Genomic DNA, 21494 nt, shown 5'->3' on the forward strand with positions numbered 1-21494 from the left:
TTAGAGGTGGAAGAGCCAGAGGAGATTCTTCTTTCTCCTCCTAACGTTATCTGTTATCTTCACGGGGTCGGCATACTTATCTGGATACGGCAGTGTTAGAGGTAAAGGGTGATAGGATGCCCGATCCCTACTCTTCGCCTCTTTCTACCTCCCCGCTCCCCATCCCTATCTTCTACCCCCCCCCCCCCTGCCCCCCCCCCCCCCCCCGACGGAATTTATGTAGCATATCTGTTTGCTCTTAGCATTACACATGAGGAAAGGGTGACAACGTTTTTGAAATGTTTGAGAATCGTGGCACTCAGGTGGGACGGGGGTACCATCCCGTATTCACCTATTCGGATGTGCGAAATCACCTAAAAACCACATCCATAAAGTCAACGGAGATTATCACAGACAAATTTCGAAAGGTGAATGGAGGAAAAATTGGTCTCCAATGTTCCCAAAGATAGTAAAAAAAGTTTATACTGCTCCTTATCGTGGTGTGCAGAAAATAAACTAGTCTTATAACATGCTGTTAAAATCAAAATGATTAACTGGCTGCGATATAATAATTCCCCTCACAACGAAACCACGAAGTTCGAATTGTCTGAGCTGATTCAAAAGTTTAAAAGCCTCGAACAGAGGTAACGCTTTGATGAATTAGTGAGAAGTCGAGGGCATAGAGTTCTCCAGTTACTACCTTATATCCGTGAAGTGAATGCCACAGGGATGACCTGGGCGAAAATTATAAGAACTGTGCGGAAACAGAACACAAAAGTGAACATTTCACCAGAGAAAGTTGAAGAGGCAACAAAGAACGCGACAGCTTGTCTATCTACAGCTGGCTGGGCGGATTGCGATGAACACGATATCTAAACAAAGAATACATATGCGGAAAAGGACGAGTCAGTAGATGACACCATTGACGAAACTGTCATAAACTTTGCTGAGATGGCTTCTAAAGATGACGATGACGATAGTGACGCCGGCAATGACCCGTCAGTTTCTGATCTGGCTCGACCATGAAACTAGAGTGACAGCGACTGAAGGAATCGACCGGCAACCCAAACCCAGACGAGTAGCAGCTACCAGTACAGTGGCCATACAAATGATGAACTTGCTGTTATTATTCCGAAACTATCAGTGAGCTGAAATGGTATTAAGACTTAATATATTTGCGTCACGTGTACGTAAATAGGTGACTCACATAATGTTGACACAATTACGTTAACGATAGTTTTAGAACGGCTAATACTGTTCTGCTGGTGGTTACGTCACGATCTCAGCCTTATTTCTCTTCCGTGTATTCTTTTTAAGCAGCCGGCAGTAGACGTCCTTATCGTCATGGATAAATGCAAGTAAAATGCAAAGTTTATTGAACTTCAACTTCTTTATCTGTAAACCCTTTACGACGACATAGTGTCTAGTGTATCTGGGATTGTAAAACAGGTAAGATCTTTAGACACTAGGAAGGCATCTGGCCCAGATGGTATCCCTGTAAGATTATATGTTTATGCTACAAATATAGCACTATTCTTATCCATCATCTATCAAAGATCATTGGAGCAGCGGTAAGTTCCACGAGACTGGAAGAAGGCCCAGGTCATAGCAATGTATAAAAACGGTATAAAATCGGATGCACATAATTACCCGCCAATTTCACTGACATCGGTTTGTTGTATAATCATGGAACATATTTTGTGTTCAGACATAATGACCTTTCTGGACTCTGAGAAGCTCATCTGCAGAAACCAGCACGGTTTTAGGAAACAGCGATCATGCGAGATACAGCTGGCCCCTTTTTGTGCATGATATACAACAGGCTCTAGATACCGGCTCCCAGGTTTATGCCATATTTCTCGACTTTCGAAAGGCTTTCGACTCAATTCGCTCTGTCGCTTGCTCCAAAAAGTACGCGATGACATATGCTGTTGGATAGAAAGTTTTCTAACAGACAGAGAGCAGTATGTCGTCTTGAATGGGGTGACTTCAACAAAAACAAGCGTAACTTCAGGTATGCCCCAGGGCAGCGTAATAGGTCTGCTGCTTTTTACGATTTATATAAACGATCTGGTTGATTGTACTGACAGTGACATTAGATTGTTTACCGATGATGCTGTAGTCTATAGGAAACTAGTACCACACGAACGTTGTGAACAAATCAATGAGGATTTGCAGAAAATAAACGCGCGTTGTAATGACTGGCAGTTATCTCTCAATATTAGTAAGTGTAACCTAATGTGTTTAACAAGGCGAAAATCCCCATTAATGTACGAGTACAAAATAAATGCCCAGTCTTTGGAAGCAGTAACATCCGTTAAGTATCTGGGTGTGACTATTCGAAATGAGCTCAAATGAAGTGATCCGATTACACAAGTAACGGGCAAGGCGAACTCTAAATTGAGGTTTATTGGTAGAATCCTGAAGCGATGCAGTCGTTCCACAAAGGAAATTGCTTACAATACGTTAGTTCGTCCAGTCTTAGAGTATTGTTCGTCTGTATGGGACCCTTACCAGTTAAGTCTCATTCAAGAGATTTAGAAGGTCCAAAGAAGAGCAGCAAGATTCGTAACTGGTACATTTAGCCATCGCGAGAGCGTTACAAATCTCATAGAAAGTTTGAAGTGGGATACACTTACAGATAGACGACGTGCTAAACGGAAGGGGCTGCTCACTAAATTCCGAAATCCGATCTTAGATGTAGAGTATATATTATTACCACCAACTTTCATATCGCACAATAATCACCATTCAAAGATAAGGGCAATTAGAGATCGCACTGAGGCGTTCAGACAGTCGTTTCTCCCTCGTACGATCCGCGAGTGGAACAGGGGGGGGGGGTGGGGGTGGGGGGGGGGGGGGGAAATATAACTTTGGCGCTAATTGTACCCTCCACCACACATCGCTTGGTGGCTAGCGGAGTATATATGTAGATGCAGATCGAGGCACATTAACAACAGTTGCGGACTGGAACATTTCAAGGGGAGTGCGGAAAGATTTCAGAGGGAGATTAACGGCTGTTACTTTTGCGTCACCTCGCTGCCGACTGCTTTGTGAACCGAACGTGCAAGACAAAAAGAAACGCGTGAGGGCGTCGCTTGGTGCTGTCAGTGGGGCGCTAACCGCCCCTCGGCTTCAGGAAGGACTGTGCCCCGGGCCCTGTGTGTGCCGCTTAACGGACAAAGCCAAGAAGACACCCCGCACCCCACTGCCGGATGCCTGTGCAAACTCCCCGGGGAGGAAAGCAAACACGCCTCTCCGACATCGATGTATCGACCTCCGGCGTCGAGAAAGCGCTTTTCCACTCCCGCCGGAAAATACCAGGGGACGACCCTTTCTCTAGATGAGGCGGAATCTCTGAGGTCGGCTGTCAGAAGGAAAGCTGAACGGGGCGTGTAATGAACTGCTACTGCTTCTACACGTGATGTTCTGCCTTGTACGTCTCTGTCTGCACTTGTCTCCTCATACCGGAGACCCTGAGGTAGTTTTGACTGGTTTACTTACCTGCACGTCTCGTGCATCGTAATTGCGAATCCCCGCTATGGTGTGGGATCACCCAGTTAACAGTTGTGTAATATGCTTTCTGAGAAAAAAAAATCACGCTGCTTATTTACACGATTGTCTCAGACTGCTTTTTCTATGTTCACATAACTTCGGGAACGCAGCCGGGTGATGCTGTCAGGCTGGGTGTGCTCCTATCGAAATATCGGTGGTTGTCGAAGACGCCACCCGGTTGCGTTTCTGTAAATTATTTGAACATTGTATACGCTGGGAGAAACACAGCTCTTACTTTTTCATTCCTTACTGATCTACAATGAATTACACTTAATTATCATCAGTCTCTCTCTCTCTCTCTCTCTCTCTCTCTCTCTCTCTCTCTCTCTATCTCTATCTCTCTCTCAAGCGCGCGCACGCCCTCACACACATGCACAAATTATCATATTATTGCACGTCCAGAAAATCTTTTGTGCAGTAGGAGGAATTGTCAGGTATATATAATCTCAAACTTCCTCGCAGATTAATACTGTGTCCCATACTGGGACTCGTACCAGGGACCTTCGCCTTTCGCAAGCCAGTGCCCTTCCAACTGAACTACCTGAGCACGACTCACATCCAGTCCTCACAGCTTCACTTCCGGCAGATCCTTCCCTCCCAACTTCCAACTTCGCGAAAGTTCTCCTGCTTACTCTTGGAAGAGAGGATACTGCGGAGAACTGGTTTGTTAGCTGCAGCCTACAGGAAGAAATACAGAATGAATTTTTGCCCTGCAGCGTTTATGTGCTGATTTGAAGCTTCCTGTTAGAGTGAAAATTCATTCTGGGTACAATTCCATTCACGTTTGAAGATGATAAAATTATCAGTTAAATAAAAAGTAAATGTCAGCATGACTCCATATTTATATATGAATGTAAAATGACTCGTTGCACATCATTACAATAAACCGCACGAATGATCCAAGGAACATAAAACTAACTAACTAACAAAGCCTATTAAATTCTTTCCACCACTGGGCAGATAGAGGAAGTCTTTTATGACCAAAGTACGTCACTCCTTCCAGTGCTACAACGAATATATTACTCAAAGACGAATTACTCCAGAATACGATGTTGTCAGATATCAATGAACCAAAATGAGAGACGTTACTTATCTTCGATATTTTAATCTAGGATATCTGATATTATCGGCAACGCGAAAGTTGCAGAACATCGACGTTTGAGAAGATGTGTAACATGTGATTTTCAGTTCAGGTCGTTGTCAATATAAAGGTGTAAGAATTTAGAATACTCTGCTGCATTTATTGATCTAATCGTCACGTATCCTTTCTGGGGTCGGGAATTATGCAGAACAGAATTGTAGACAATGCGTTTTATCAAAACTGAGGGACACTCCATTTACAGAGAACCACTTTTGATTTTCAAGAACATTTTATTCATCTTTTCAAGCGTTGCATCTTCTACATAAGGCAGGATTATCATACTTGATTTGTCGTTGAAGAGAAGTGATTTTTTACTTCTTGGATACATGGTAGCAGATCATTTATATGCGAGAAGAAAATCCAAACCCAGGTAACAGGCCTCAAAGTTAGTATCAGAAGAAAATAACACAAGAAAATCACACTGGGGCAATCCATGGAATGACAGCAGTTTAAAAACACATACCAAATTCATAGATAAATTGACTCCACATGGGTTAGAAAACCAAATACAGTCCTACTATAACAGTGAGAACACGCAGGGTGGCAGTTATTGAACTATATGAAATAAAATCGTCAAAACTTCTTAACGGCTTGCGTCAGAACGTTCAAACTGCCAGATTGGCCGCATGGCATGATGGGAATTAGTATGCTCATACATGGTTTGGCTTAGCCACGAAGTCCTCTTTCATTTGGAGGGGTTCGTCAATCAGCAAAATAGGTGCATTTGGGGGACTCAGAATACGTAATTCGTGATCGAGAAGTCTCTTCAACATCAGTGGGGATTCAGTGGTGCGCAATTTTTAGTCACGGAATAATTTATGCGATATTCGTTGATGGCACGGTGACTACCGAATGGTACGTGAATGTTTTGGAAGAGGATTTCATCCCTATTACCCAAAGTGACCATGATTTTGGCGAGATGTCGTTCATGCAAGACGGATCTTGCCCCAACGAGGCAGGAAAGTGTTTGATGTCCTGGAGCGGCACTTTGGGGACCGCATTCTGGCTCTGGGGTACACAAACGCCACTGGCTTGGGCCTCGATTGTTCGCCATATTCTCTGGATCTGAACGCGTGCAACTCCTTTTGTGGGGCCATATTAAAGACAAGATGTACAGAAATAACCCTAAAACCATTGCTGAGCTGAAAACAGCCATTCAAGAGGTCATCGACAGCACTGATGTTCCGACACTTCAGTGAGTCGTGCAGAATTTCGCTATTCGTCTGCGCCACGTCATCGCCAATGATGGCAGGCATATCGAGTATGTCATCACATAATCCGAATATTTGTAGTGACGTTTAGATGTTGAATAAAGTGTGTGCACACCGTAGTTTGTAACTAATTTACGGTTTTTTCGTACAGTTCAATAATTTTCACCTTGTGCATGTATGGAAGTTTGTTCTGAATAATACGAGGACAGTTCAATAAGTAATGCAACACATTTTTTTTCTGAAACAGGGGTTGTTTTATTCAGCATTGAAATACACCAGGTTATTCCCCAATCTTTTAGCTACACAACACTATTTTTCAACGTAATCTCCATTCAATGCTACGGCCTTACGCCACCTTAAAATGAGGGCCTGTATGCCTGCACGGTACCATTCCACTGGTCGATGTCGGAGCCAACGTCGTACTTCATCAATAACTTCTTCATCATCCGCGTAGTGCCTCCCACGGATTGCGTCCTTCATTGGGCCAAACATATGGAAATCCGACGGTGCGAGATCGGGGCTGTAGGGTGCATGAGGAAGAACAGTCCACTGAAGTTTTGTGAGCTCCTCTCGGGTGCGAAGACTTGTGTGAGGTCTTGCGTTGTCATGAAGAAGGAGAAGTTCGTTGAGATTTTTGTGCCTACGAACACGCTGAAGTCGTTTCTTCAATTTCTGAAGAGTAGCACAATACACTTTAGAGTTGATCGTTTGACCATGGGGAAGGACATCGAACAGAATAACCCCTTCAGCGTCCCAGAAGACTGTAACCATGACTTTACCGGCTGAGGGTATGGCTTTAAAGTTTTTCTTGGTAGGGGAGTGGGTGTGGCGCCACTCCATTGATTGCCGTTTTGTTTCAGTTTCGAAGTGATGAACCCATGTTTCATCGCCTGTAACAATCTTTGACAAGAAATTGTCACCCTCAGCCACATGACGAGCAAGCAATTCCGCACAGATGGTTCTCCTTTGCTCTTTATGGTGTTCGGTTAGACAACGAGGGACCCAGCGGGAACAAACCTTTGAATATCCCAACTGGTGAACAATTGTGACAGCACTACCAACAGAGATGTCAAGATGAGCACTGAGTTGTTTGATGGTGATCCGTCGATCATCTCGAACGAGTGTGTTCGCACGCTCCGCCATTGCAGGAGTCACAGCTGTGCACGGCCGGCCCGCACGCGGGAGATCAGACAGTCTTGCTTGACCTTGCGGCGATGATGACACACGCTTTGCCCAACGACTCACCGTGCTTTTGTCCACTGCCAGATCACCGTAGACATTCTGCAAGCGCCTATGAATATCTGAGATGCCCTGGTTTTCCGCCAAAAGAAACTCGATCACTGCCCGTTGTTTGCAACGCACATCCGTTACAGACGCCATTTTAACAGCTCCGTACAGCGCTGCCACCTGTCGGAAGTCAATGAAACTATACAAGACGAAGCGGGAATGTTTGAAAATATTCCACAAGAAATTTCCGGTTTTTTCAACCAAAATTGGCCGAGAAAAAAAATGTGTTGCATTACTTATTGAACTGCCCTTGTAGTTCCTACAATTTCTGCCAAATAACACAGTGAAAACAAACCAGAAATACAACAAGGTGTTGAAATTTCATACAATTCAGAATTACAAAAAAAAAAAAAAATGAGTAAATGGCTCCAAATAATTTTCCAAAATAGTTTTAGGCCGTGTACTCAAAACTGGCGTTATGAGCAACCACATAAAGAAAAATATGCAAGGTTCACAATTTACTCATTGCGAAAGGAACCAGAGTGGTAATTCAGCCCCAATGTATTGAAGGCACCAAAGTAGGCCATGGGTTTACTTTACTTAGACGCGCTTAAGTTACGTGGCAAAAGGTACAGTAACGTAACCTGGTAGTTCACTCCTCGTACTGCTGCACCACTGGCCGTAATGAACACAGCTGCTCAGAATTAGAGGTACTCTGTTACCAAAATGATCAATGATAAATAGTCACCCTTGCACAGACTAAAAACCTTTGTGCACGCCAGCAACATTGTCTTCTCTTTCGTATAAGCACGTAACCAGTCGTATAAGGGAGAGAGCTAACATGTTGCATCATAAATGATGGAAGCCCTATGTGACAACACACTCACAATACGCTGCCCCAATTCATGCTTTCCAGGGACCACGAGGAACAGACTGTTCTCCAGCAGACAGCGCCGAGCGTGACGTAATGTTCCCCTGTTTGGACAGCACCATCTCCTCGTCTGCCAGCGACCAGACAACGGCTATCCTGACATCCTGTCCAGCTGCCGGGTTCCCTCTCCCGTGACTCGCTCGGTCGTACTCCCAGTTCTGGCCGATGTGTTCATGACAGCACAGGAGTTACGGCGCCCTCATGTAGCGGCGCTGCCAGAGCCGCTACTCTGCGGACACGACTTTTCAAACTGTGACAGATGAGTAACATCGTTTAAGGACACACTTGCTTTGCGGAAAGCTGATTCTCATTTTAACTAACACAATGCAAGTTAGATCTTTCATGGGTACCTAGCTTCCTCAAAAGTCACTTTGGAACTTACGTTATTTACACTCATGCTCTTACATTAAGGATAATGCTGATACATGGTGAAACAACGCTCTGGTGGGCGGTTTGCGGGTTTAAATCACCTCGGAGTGTGACCCTGCGGTGCATTTGGCCTGCGGTCGTCGCACTGTGGCGCTGGTAGCAGTCCACATACGAAGAGGTGTGTTGGTGCATGTCAGAGTACGGTGCAGCAAGTAAGTGTGCAGACCTTTTCAGACTGTGTATTGAAAATGGCTCAAAGAACACACATTGATGACGTTATGAGGGGTAGAATACTAGGGCGACTGGAGGCTGGTCAAACACAGCAGGTCGTAGCACGGGCCCCCCGTGTGGCACAAAGTGTGATCTCAACATTATGGCAACAATTCCAGCAGACATGAAACGTATCCAGGCGCCACAGTACGGGACGTCCACAGAAGACCGATATCTCACCATCAGTGCCCGCAGACTGCCAGGGAGTACTGCAGGTACCCTTGCTCGGGACCTTACCGCAGCCACTGGAACGGTTGTCTCCACAGTCTACAGACGACTGAACAGACATGGTTTATTCGCCTGGAGACCTGCAAGGTGCATTCCACTGACCCCTGGTCACAGGAGAGCCCGTAAAGCCTGGTTCAAAAAATGGTTCAAATGGTTCTGAGCACTATGGGACTGTGGTCATCAGTCCCCTAGAACTTAGAACTACTTAAACCTAACCAACCTAAGGACATCACACACATCCATGCCCGAGGCAGGATTCGAAGCTGCGACCGTAGCAGTCGCGCGGTTCCGGACTGAGCGCCTAGAACCGATAGACCACCGCGGCCGGCCGTAAAGCCTGGTGTCAAGAACACAGTACAAGGGCACTGAAACAGTGGTCCCATGTTATGTTCACGGACGAGTCCAGGTATAATCTGAACAGTGATTCTCGCCGCGTTTTCATCTGGCGTGAACCAGGAACCAGATACCAGTCCCTTGATGTCGGTGAAAGGGACCTGTATGGAGGTTGGTTTGGTGGTGTGGGGCGGGATTATGATTGGTGCACGTACACCCCTGCATGTCTCTGACAGAGGAACTGTAACAGGTCAGGTGTATCGGGACATCATTTTGCACCAGTATGTCCGCCTTTTCAGCGGTGCAGTGGGTCCCACCTTCCTCATGATGGCAGATAAGGCACGGCCCCATCGAGCTGCCATCGTGGAGGTGTACCTTGAAACAGAAGATATCTGGCGAATGGAGTGGCCTGCCTGTTCTCCAGACCTAAACCCCATCGAGCACGTCTGGGATGCTCTCTGTCGACGTATCGCTGCACGTCTTCAAACCCCTAGGACACTTCAGGAGCTCCGACAGGCACTGGAGCAAGAATGGGAGGAGGCTATACCCCAGCACCTGCTCGACCACCTGATCCAAAGTATGCCAACCCGTTATGCGGCCTGTGCACGTGTGCATGGTGATCATATCCCATATTGGTGTCGGGGTACATGCGCTGGAAACAGTGGCGTTTTGTAGCACATGTGTTTCGGGACAGTTTTCTCAACTTATCACCAATACCGTGGACTTACAGATCTGTGTCGTGTGTGTTCCCTATGTGCCTATGCTATTAGCGCCAGTTCTGTGTAGTGCCACGTAGTGTGGCACCATATTCTGCAGTTATCCTTAATTCATGAGCATGAGTGTATTTCCCACAGTGGATTAGCATATAATTATGCAACTATATATACGAGATGTTTCCCAATCACTGTTACAGGCTACTAGGGGCTGTGGATGGGGTGTAGTAGACAATGTTTGGATAAGGAGATGGAACCCGTATCTGGAAAAGTACCACTTGGGTGTAAAATAAGTTTTCCCATGCTAACCTGAAGACAACGTCAGTTACGAATGTCGTAGGCGTTTTATCATCGGTACTGAACTGATATGTATGGAAATACGTCGCCTGGACATATGATTCACATTTCTTACTACACCAGCTCTATATTCGTATCTGGTTATGCCGTCATTCAGGTGATTGGCTCCTCGAAACAAACATTATGCCAGGGATGCATGCTGGTTGGAGCAGCATTATACAATAGGGGACCATCCACCTGCACTCCCACAGCACGTGTGGCAGTAACTGAAGGCACCATGACAGCTGTGGACCACTTGCACAATAGACGACCTGCATCCCTTCATGCTTGATGTCTTTCCCCATGGTAATGGCATCTTTCAGCATGATAACTGTTCGTGTCACAAGGTCAAAATCATGCTACAATGGTTGTTGGACGATAGTGCCCTCATGTTGATGTCTTGGCCAAAAAATTCACCTGATTTGAACCTAATGGAACACATGGGCTAGCACTTCCACATCCTCGAACTACCAGCTGTTAATTTGCGAGAATTGAAAGTGTAGACATCTTGTGCCACATACCTTCGCAAACCTATCGAATCTATGCCACGCAGAGCTGTTGCTGTATAGCTCTCCAGAGGTGGACCAACAAGCTATTAAGTAGATGGTCATAATGCTTTGGCTCATGAGAGAGAGAGAGAGAGAGAGAGAGAGAGAGAGAGAGAGAGAGAGAGAGAGAGAGAGAGAGAGAGAGACAGAGAGAGAGAGATGGAGAGTTGGCTTCCCGTGGGCAGGTAGTTTTATTAGAAATGTCTAATGATTAATGGAGTTACTTTTGGAAGAGTGGATTTCAGCGGTAGATTCCGGAGCACCGTATGGAGCTGTTGGCATGTTTATGGAGACATAACTACTGATGGACTAATTTTTAACTATCTGGTATACATATTCCATCAGAAGGGGTAGGCTAACTGTAGCCATATGGTTCCTCTTCTACCTTCGAATGGCGCAATTAAGAAGACATAGATAAAAATATGAACCATGATATAAAGATTAATGAATGCATGTAATGTTGAATCTTGTTTTGATTCTAGTGCAGTGGTCTGTTGGTAGCATTTTATAGTTACGGAATTTGGAAGCAGATGGAATTGGAGAGTACATGATATGAGAAGGGATGTGGTTTGAATCTTGGGTAGGGTCAAGCGAGGGAATGCTTGTCATAGCAGGCCGATACGAATATTATTACACATGGCTCTTCATTTACAATGGAAGTGGTAGGGTAGGTTAAAGATAGTATGGGGAATAGATCTCAGGAATGATCTCATGGTCTGGGAGGAGAAGGAAGTTGAAATTACACTGTGAGAGAATATGGAGTGTGTGGAGATGCAAAGAAAGCGGGATGTGGTGACATAGGTGCAGGAGCAAGGCTGTGATATCAGTGACAGGGTGGAGGGAGGGGGGAGGCATACCATGGATTGTCAGGACTTGACTTCATGGGGGAAACAGAGTGGGTGAAAAACTATTATGGCCACATCATAATTAGGTTAAAAACAAATTAACAAGTCTTTGAGACTAACAGTGGTAGTCCTAAGTGAAATAATTAATTTTGACTTTAATTTGATTCGTGATTGTATGTGTGTTTGGAGGGCAAATGAAAGATACCAAATAGACAGGGCATAAAGTTATTGTCTATAATTTTTGTTGGTCGTATTCACAATTAATTCAGAAGGTGGCAGTTTTGGTCAAGAGGGCATTTTCCGTCGTCAGGGAGCTTTTGTGCTGTGTTTGAACGCTCCTTCGCTTAAGAACCCCCCTGAGGCGCCAGCTGTTCTGAGCCCTAGAAGAAGCCCATGTCTGTCAACTTAACGTAACCTAGCAATCTGCCCGAAACTGTGTGAATGAGTACAGTTAGGTGGGCTGCTGAAAGTAGAGCAGTTTCTTCGACACCCAGTGTGTTTAATGGCCCTCACAGTAAGACATCTGTCTCTCTCTGGAACCCAACTTCTTCTGTCATCTACACATGTTTCTGTGGTCAGTAGAGACAGTCTCAACACTCAGTCGTCCTGCTGTTTTGGTGGTAATGCTGAGACAGTTCAACTGAGTGCTACAGGCACCAGAAGGGTTGATAACAGATTGCCTGTCAGTCGGAGAAAGAGTTAATGATCTTGTTGCTAGATAGTTGTGACAATCAGATTACCCACAGCTACGATGGTAGCTCATAGTCACAATTCCATATGTCTCACCAATACTTCCATGCCGCTGCTGAGGTACCCTGCGACGATCTAATGCCATGTGGCGTCATTGGCAGCATCTGTGTCGCTTCCCTCAATTATATGTTTTACTTCTCCATTTTGTGCTTATACTCTACTCATATCAGTGGTATCAAGTGATTTACTGAGCAGTACAGTAATAACTATCTCATATCCAGGAACGTCTGCCATAAATTTCAGTGCCTTTTAATCATTTTTCAATCGTGTTAGCATTATTACCATATGAGTATTTGTTGGTCTTAGACAGATATGTATATCCGTACGGAGTCTGTAGTCTAATGTTATGTAAATTGCGTTGTGGTACGACCTTCCATTCATAATCTATGTTGATGCCAGGTATTCTCAATGCTGAATATGAAGACAGGATCGAGTTGCCACGGTAGTAGGAGGTGCATTCGATGCCACAGCCATGGTAAGGACAGGGCTTAAGGTCGACGGTGCTCATTTCTAAGCCACATGGCTGGGAATACAGTTTCACTTTCTCACAACAGGACTTATGAATGTGAATCAGATGTCTCAGGAGGCGTGAGAATTCTTCTTTGGATATGAGATATGTAACTGCTGTGGCAAACTGCTGCGTGACACTCCCGTGAATAAAAAAGTAGCACACTCAGGTGCAGCTAAACAAAATTGCTAGGCACGGCACAGCTTTACTCACCTGCCCCACGCCTCATACACTTAGAGGCAGTCAGACAGAAACGGTGGACACGGCTCTGATCACATACCCCGTGCCAGTGACATTGAGGTACAGTCAGACAGAAAGGCTAGTCATGGCTCCACATACCTGACCAGTGCTTGCAACTCTGTGGTACAGTCAGACACAAAGGGTTGGTGCAGCTCCGTTCACCTCCCCCTTGCCAGCCACACTGAAGTGCATCCAGAGAGAAATGACGAATCACTTGCTACATGCCACAGACACTGACGCACAGTCAGACAGAGTGCGCCTCGTTTCCACTCACCTGCCCTGTGCTGATGGTACTGAGGTTCAGCGAGACAGAAAGGCTAGGCATAGCACAGCTCCACTCACCTGGCCGGTGCCGGCGACGTATCTGGCGATCTGCGCCAGCGGCCAGCGGTCCAGCTGGCTCTGGTCAGGCCGTAGCACTCTCGCTTCCTCGTCCGCCAGCCTCAGCTCGAACACCGTCGTGAAGGTGGCACTCTGCTGCTGCCAGAATACCACAACACACCACACTGTGCGACCCGTTAGCGGCCCAACTGAGTAAGGTACATCTATGTAAGGGATGTTTCATGAGGAATACTAAATATTTTAGGACGTGATAGTATTGAATAACTCAAATAAAACATTCCATACTACACGTGTCCAAATGTTATTGGTTACACAGCTGCATCTGCTTACTGAGATAATTTTCATTTCACTTGTTGGTACTCGAATTTTCTTTTCATTTCTTTCACTGGTGCCAAGTCCAGCGCTGACGCAGGGTCGGCATTGTTAGGAACGGATTTGGCAAGGTTAGTGGAAAGGAGTGGCCGGATGCCCTTCCTGCCACCACCCCGTAACCTAACCTCCCCCCCCCCCCCCCCCCCCCCCGCGCAGGACGGAATTAGTGTACCACTGCTGTTTGCGACTAGTGTAATTCGTGGAATAGTGCGAACGTGTTCAGATGTCTGCGAGTCGTGCAACTGAGGCGGAATGTGGGGACCAGCCCGGTATTCACGTAGCGGGATGTGGAAAACCGCCTAAAAACCACATTCAGGCTGGCCGGCACACCGACCGACGTCGGTAATCCGCCGGGCGGATTCGAACCGGGGCCAGTGCGCCTACCCGAGTCCAGGATGCAGGGCATTAGCACTCTAGGCTAACTGGGCGGGTTTGTTGGTACTCGAATTGCTACGGTGTTATTATCAACTGTCATTTCTCTTTTCAAGTTGAACTTGTATTGTTGTGCTTGAGCTAACATAACTGAATTTTTCAACTACGATACTTATTTGTTGCCCATTTCTTCCATGTTATTTAAGCATGCCACAAAAATGTTGAATACTCTGATGTTGCTTGCGTACTGGTTTTCCAATGGAAAAGCTGATGCTGGTTGTAGAGAAAATGGAAAAATATCTCCTTGCTGATTCCAGTTTCTAGAATGTGTTACTCGTCTTTTCGTTAAACTGCATGAAACTGGACCAGTGGCCAGCACTCACACTTCAGCTGACTGTGCAGATTTATAGATGAAGTAAAAGCTGGATACATGTAGCCCATCTACAGGCATATTCTACAAGAATTCCTACAAGTATCAGTGATCCACATACAAGAATAAAGCGGATATTAAGTACATAGAGCCCCTACCCTCGTATTTACAGTGGATTAAACACTTTCCAGAAGGAAATGGAAGTAAATGAATAAATTTTTGTTTTAGGCTAACTGCAAATTGCCTAGTAATCCAATTAATACTGTTTAATGATGAACCCGCTTTCACTTCTGACGGTGTCAGCAACACTCGCACCTCACATGGTCGTTCCAGCGAAAACCCACATGCCTTTGTAGAGACAGATTTTCAAAAACGCTTCTCTGTAAATGTGCGATGTGGCTGATAGACAAACAGGCCTTTTCTATTACCACAACGTTCACAGGTGTTCCTTATCTAGACGTTCCTGAGAACAAGCTTCCAGCTTTAGTCAGATAGATTTCTTTGGCTACTAGGATGTCTATGCTCTTTAAAGCACGAAGGGGTCCCTGCATATTCTGGTCATCAGGTAACAGAGACATCATCTAATTCTGACATCCTCCAGAATAGGGATTCGCAGAAATGATCATTCTTCTTGGCCACCGAAGCTCCACGACCTTAGCCCTTTTGATTTTTGTTTTAAGGGACGGCTGGAAGATGAAGTCCCATAAGAAAAAGTAAACATATGAGGCGAGTTGAATGGTTGAACGATGATCAGTGCTGTCTACATAAAAGAACAGCAAGATGATTTCACGAGATCTACATCTGGTGCGGTCAAGTGAATAAGAAAATTGTCTGAAGTCGAAGGCTGAATTTATGAAATTAAACTTTTAACATAATAGTTTGCATTTGCTTAACACCTTCTGTGAGTATCCTGTTTGGTTACACACTAATAGCTCTAGCTCTGCAACCTATAAAAACTGGATACATGTTATATGGAATGCTTTATTCCGAGTTAGTCTATCTGAACACCTTCTGTGATGTTTACTATTGTTCCTGAAACACTCGATATACACACCGCTAATCACAATAAAGTTCTTGGCGGAAGGTCTTGGTACCAATATTACGACTTCCTGTCTGGCTCTGAGAACCTCGGCTGTTCCTACACACCTAGGCAACGACTGCAAGATTCCTACCCCGTCCACCACTTCCCTCAGTTCTTTCCCCGAACCCTACCCTACAGCAGCTGACTTATCTCCTCAAGCGCCTGCAACACCTTTTGCGGGCGCAAATTTGCCCCAGAGTCCAACCACAACACCCTACATCCTGAGAAACACCAGCCCCTCGCTTGGCCCCTGGCACCTCGTCTCGCCTTCCTTACATCTCTACAGATTCCTTGTCGTTACCCAGTATAATTTCAATGACGTTCTCCTCCTGGAGCAAGAAAACGTTTTGGGCATGTACCCGTCCTATCAATTGTAAACTACCCCTGCTCTTGTATTCCAAACGAAGGTATGAACTCATTTTCCTACCCATCTCCTACGAACTACATCCCTTCTCTAGATCTTTTCCAACGATAGCCCCATCTCTTATCACTTCCTCTCCAGTCCTACCTGTGTCTAAATGGATTACGAAGAAAACGATACGACGAGATCTCCTACAGTAATACCATACCAGACAAAAGTTCCTACGTCTTCACTGTAAGTCCAATTTCTCTATCTCGGCACTAATTTACCTCCGCCAAAGACAGTCACTGAATTTACTTCTACAAGAACAGTGTAAGGCTTCTCAAACTTTACGATCCTACTATTAGCTCTGATCAGCTTATACAGGGCATATTGAAAATGGTTCATAATCTTTCCAGAAGCGTTGAATCAAAGGCAATTCTTTTCCTCTAAGTGAAAAATTTTCCCTGTTCCAACAACGCTAGCAAAAAGTAATTATGTTGTATCTTGTGAAGACTCAGTGAGTGTCCTTACCTTATGGTGGAAGATATCTTCTATGTTCACGTTATTGCTCTGAAAAAGGAAAAGAAAAAGCCTTATTAATAACTGAATTTCATGTTATCTGGTAGTGATTAGTTGTTTATGTTTAGCAACATAAAGTAATTTAAGAAGCCACTTGGAACATGGAAATTTTCTAAACGTATCCAATAAGACACTTGACGGTAAATCGTGACCCAGCAGAAAATTAGCCTGTTTGTTTCATTCTCTTCCGTTAAACTATCGTTCCCTGGATGGCTTGTCCTGGATAGTCGCAGACGGACAATTTTCTAAAATATTATTTAAAGCTGAGGACCTTCATATAGAACTGCTTAGTTTATATCGAATATATACATATATTTAAGTACAAGGTAACCATTCCGACGAAGATTACTGCAGTGTAAGACTGTGTTGCCAAAAACTGACTTCATGAAAACGTCGACCTCAGAGAAGTGAAATACTTGTTTTAAAAGCATCTCACAACGTCTTCCACAGTAGGATGAGGTCACGAGGCATAAAATTATTCCTGGCGTTTCCTAACACGCTTTGGCAAAGTCCTGAGACGAAGCAGCACTGTGCAGAAAGTAGTGCGAGCGTTGGCAGGAAATGGCCAACTGATGTGCCTGTATTCTGCTCTGAAGGCTCGTTGGCCGAGAAGTCTTAACATGCTAAAGGAATTTCGTGCAGCAGTTCTGCAGTTCGCGAAATGAGGAGTCAGGTGGCAGCGTTCACGTCGTTGGGACGAGAATAGGTTACAAAAGTGCAGCGCGTATGAAGACGGGACTGAGGGTTTTCCAATGATCAATAAACCTGTCCTCCTGCTACGGGGCATTGAAAGAGTTGGTAAGTACGTCTCTCATCGATGCGTGGAAGAGCTCAGTGGTTTCCTGTTCTTCTCTCTCTCTCTTTTTTTTTTTTGTTCTAAGAAAGACAGTGACTGTGTGAAGGAGCACTTGCTAGATCAGGGGTCTCGTGTCACAAAGTGGAGATACCAGTTTGCTGGAGGTAATGTTGATGACAACGAGGTGGACTTGGAGACGTATCTTACGAGAAAACAAATTCCACTTGAAGTGTGGTGATCTTGTGTGTGTTCTTCTTTTTCTGCCTTTAGAATGTTATTCTGTGTTGTTTTTAGAGCAGACAGATAGTAGAAACCGCTTCGTTACGGTGTTGCGATTGTTTGTAGTGCTAGTTTTCCAGTACAGTGATCGGTTCTGAGAGTTCCTTGAAATTAGCTGGATTGCTACAGGGCCCTGATTGTCTGCATACGTGTGGTGACAATTTTCGCCTCGTCTAGCGGACCAAAGCGAGACTCACGACCCTTATTTAGACCGATAGTATAGATGCGTGTGACAGCGCTGTGAAGTAATAGGGATCCGCCAGTACGCGGGTCCGAGAAAGTCAAGTATGCGGAGCAATGCTTCGCATAATTCAGAGGAGGAGGAGGAGGAGCAGGAAGAGGTTATTGCTTAACGTACCATCGATAACGAGGTCATTAGAGACGGAGCACAAGCTCGCATTAGGAAAGGATGGGGAAGGAAGTCGGCCATGCCCTTTCAGAGGAACCATTCCGACATTTGCCTGAAGCGATTTAGCAAAATCGCGGAAAACCTGAATCAGGATGGCTAGACGTGGGTTTGAACCTTCGACCTCCCGAATGCGGGTTCAGTGTGCTGACCACTGCGCTTCCTCGCTCGGTCGCACAATTCGCCTCGTGCGCTGGTACGTCGGTTTCAACCCCGGCCGCAACACGACGGAAGCTCCGACGGTACACGAGAAGGATCCTCGCAAAATCTGTGTCATCAACGAAGTAAAACGCGGTACGGCATTAGACGACTTAGATAACGTATTCTGCTTTCAGCCGTTGGCAGCGGAAACTAGTGGGTGCTTCATTTATAAGCGACCATGTTGTCACTTTGTTACACTGACTGACCTTCGTTAAAACAATGAGCAATCTTTTTAGCCGTTTCCCTGCTGTGGATGTTGTTCGTTATCTTCCTCTCCCTTGTGCCAGTCTTTCCATCTACGTCCAACAGCGTCCGTAATCTGTCTTGCGTACGACAGCCTCTGTCTCCTCTTATAGGTATTCCCCTCTACTGCTCTTCTCAGTGCCAGTCAACTGTTATTACCGGATGCCGCAGTAAATGTCCGACTAACTTGCCCCACCTTCTGGTAAGACCTTCCGTTGACTCCTTACCTTCTCTTATCACTTCAGAAACTGGTATACGCGTGCGTATTCAAATACAGAGATACTTAAACACGCAGAATACGGCGCTGCGGTCGGCAACCCTTGTATAAGACAAGTATCTGGCGCAGTTGTAAGATCGGTTACTGCTGCTACTATCGCAGTTTATCAAGATTTAAGTGACTCTGAACGTCGTGTTGTATTCGGCGCACGACTGATGGGACACAGGATCACAGAGGTAAGGATGAAGTGGGGGTTTTCCCGTACGGCCATTTCACGAGTGTACCGTGAATATCCGGAGTCCGGTAAGGCATCAGATCTTCGACATCGCTGCGGCCGGAAAAAGACCCTGCAAGAACGAGACCAACGACGTCTGTAGAGAATCATTCAGCATGACAGAAATGCAAACCTTCCGCAAATTTCTGCAGATTTCAATGCATGACCATCAACAAGTGTCAGCGTGCTAACCATTCAGCGAAACAACATCGATGTGGGCTGTGGCAGCCGAAGGCCTACTCGTGTATCCTTGATGTCTGCACAACACAGAGCTTTACGCATCGCCTGTGTCCGTCAACAGCGACACTGGACTGTTGATGACTGGAAACATGTTGTCTGGTCGGATGAGTCTCGTGTCAATTTGTATGGAGTGGGTGGACGTATACGGGTGTGGAGACAACCTCATGTCAGCAGGGGACTGTTCAAGCTGGCGGAGGCTCTGTAATGGTGTGGGGCATGTGCAGTTGGCGTGATGTGGGACCCATGATTCGTCAAGATACGACTCTGACAGGTGAAACATACGTAAGCATTCTGTCTGATCAACTGCATCCATTCCTGTCCGTTGTGCATTACTACGGACTTCGGCAATTCCAGCAGGAAAATGTGACACCCCACACGTCCAGAACTGCTATAGAGTGGCTCCAGGAACACTCTTCTGTGTTTAAACATTTCCGCTGCCCACCAAACTACAGCCTACTGTTCAGAAGAGATCTGCACCCCATCGTACTCTTACGGACACCCTGAATGATTCATGATGTCAGTTTCCTGCAGCACTACTTCAGACATTAGTCGAGTCCATGCCACATCGTGTTGTTGCACTTCTGCATTGTTGTGGGGGCGATATTAAGCAGGTGTACCAGTTTCTTTGGCTCTTCAGTGTATATTGCACAATTCTCGTAGAGATGGTACGTTTTCCAGCATTAATGCATATTATCTTCCCTCCACCTCGACACGGCACATTCCGCCGCTGGCCAGCATTGCCATGCAGCCACACGCAGTGTCCGTCACCTAGCAACCGACGCTATTGTCGTCCGCGAGGACTCGGCTGGCCTGTCTACAATAACAAGACACATGGCAGGCGGTGTCGTCGCTTAGTAACGCTCTACCCCTCCCCCTCGCGGCCAGCACGGATGAGATGGGGCGTCTGCCGCGGTCAGATGCGTGCGCCGGAGACATCGCTGAATTCTCCAGCAGCCTTACCGTCTTCGAAATCATGTCATCTGATTACGTGCCATTGGCTGCCGACTACCATACATGTGGTGACGATTTTTCATTATTTAATAATTTTAATTTTTAATAATTCTTGTCAGTTCTTTAATATTGTAAAGCAGTCTTACGTATTATTTTACGTCACCTTAATTTTGGTAATTTTGATTGCCTATCGAAGCTGGAGGGCTCCAAACGATACATATCGAACTTGCGATAGTAAATCGATTACGTAAGTGTCGTGGGGAGCGTTATGATCAATTATTTGTAATCGTCATTTTTATCAGTTTTGCGTTGTTTCTTCACTTCGTGTACATTACATTCCCGCAGTAATTGTTTGTGATTCCATTGGGAAATCGACACGGTTTCTATTGATAGCGAGTGTAATGTCTGCTGTTTCTCACGTTTCTTCGGCGGAATGCCTCACATGGAACACTCTAATTCCATGCATATCCAGCATAGACAAATGTTCGAATTTTTGCCGTAATTATGGATTTATGCCGGACGAGGAAAGGAGGGACTGTGTGTTGCGAAGTCTGTGAAACTTCGTAAGAGGAGTGTGGACGCTGAGATTCCGTTGCAATTTCACTGCGGACTTTGCGGAAAGCGAACCAGCATCAGGAAAACACGTGGTTCGAGTCCTCCAAATTATCGATTCACACGAGCGTAATTCTTGTGTCGTGCTGGATTCGAGATTACACGTTGCAAGCCACAGCATCAGAAACTGAGTTATCGGCAAATACCGGGCGTGACTACTTCGGGTTTTGCCAATAAGTGTGCTACGTGATAGTGAGAAATGACAGTGTGCCAATTGGTGGACCGAATAAAACAGTAGAAGTAGACGAATCTCATATTGCCAGACGAAAGAATCAGAGAGGACGACCTTCTAAAAGTGAAGTGGGTCATACTTGGGTTCTCGGTGGGATAGAAAGGGAGTCGCGCAAGTGTTTCGTTGTGAAACGAGGTAACTTTAGTGGGTCTCATAAAACATTTCATACTGCCTGGAACAAAAGTCATCACAGACGGGTTTCAGTCGTACCAGACTCTCAAATTCGACCACGAATTCAGTCCCACTCTGTGGAATTCGTTTCTTCAGATGACGCCATTGTCCATACCCAGAATGTAGAACGGCTGTGGAAGTCTGTCAAGTCTACCATTAAAAGAAAAGGGCGTCCAGGACAGAGGGACGAACTGTACTTATTATAATACCTATACTTTCACAACTTGCG

At 45.5% G+C, this 21494-nt stretch overlaps 1 protein-coding gene across 1 annotated transcript in view; it reads right to left on the reverse strand.

The window, feature by feature from the left end:
- Window positions 1–21494, reverse strand: part of LOC124606457 (cGMP-specific 3',5'-cyclic phosphodiesterase) — a gene marked incomplete at its 3' end in the record, with an annotated part of 598053 nt that overhangs the window by 296977 nt on the left and 279582 nt on the right. The window contains exons 9-10 of the mRNA XM_047138439.1: window positions 16596–16634; window positions 13527–13664 (exon numbers count right to left, since the gene is read on the reverse strand). Of these exons, the coding sequence (XP_046994395.1) occupies window positions 13527–13664; window positions 16596–16634 (177 nt within the window). The remainder of the gene's footprint in view (window positions 1–13526; window positions 13665–16595; window positions 16635–21494) is intronic.

Source organism: Schistocerca americana, chromosome 3 (assembly GCF_021461395.2).
Source record: "Schistocerca americana isolate TAMUIC-IGC-003095 chromosome 3, iqSchAmer2.1, whole genome shotgun sequence".
Taxonomy (NCBI): domain Eukaryota; kingdom Metazoa; phylum Arthropoda; class Insecta; order Orthoptera; family Acrididae; genus Schistocerca; species Schistocerca americana.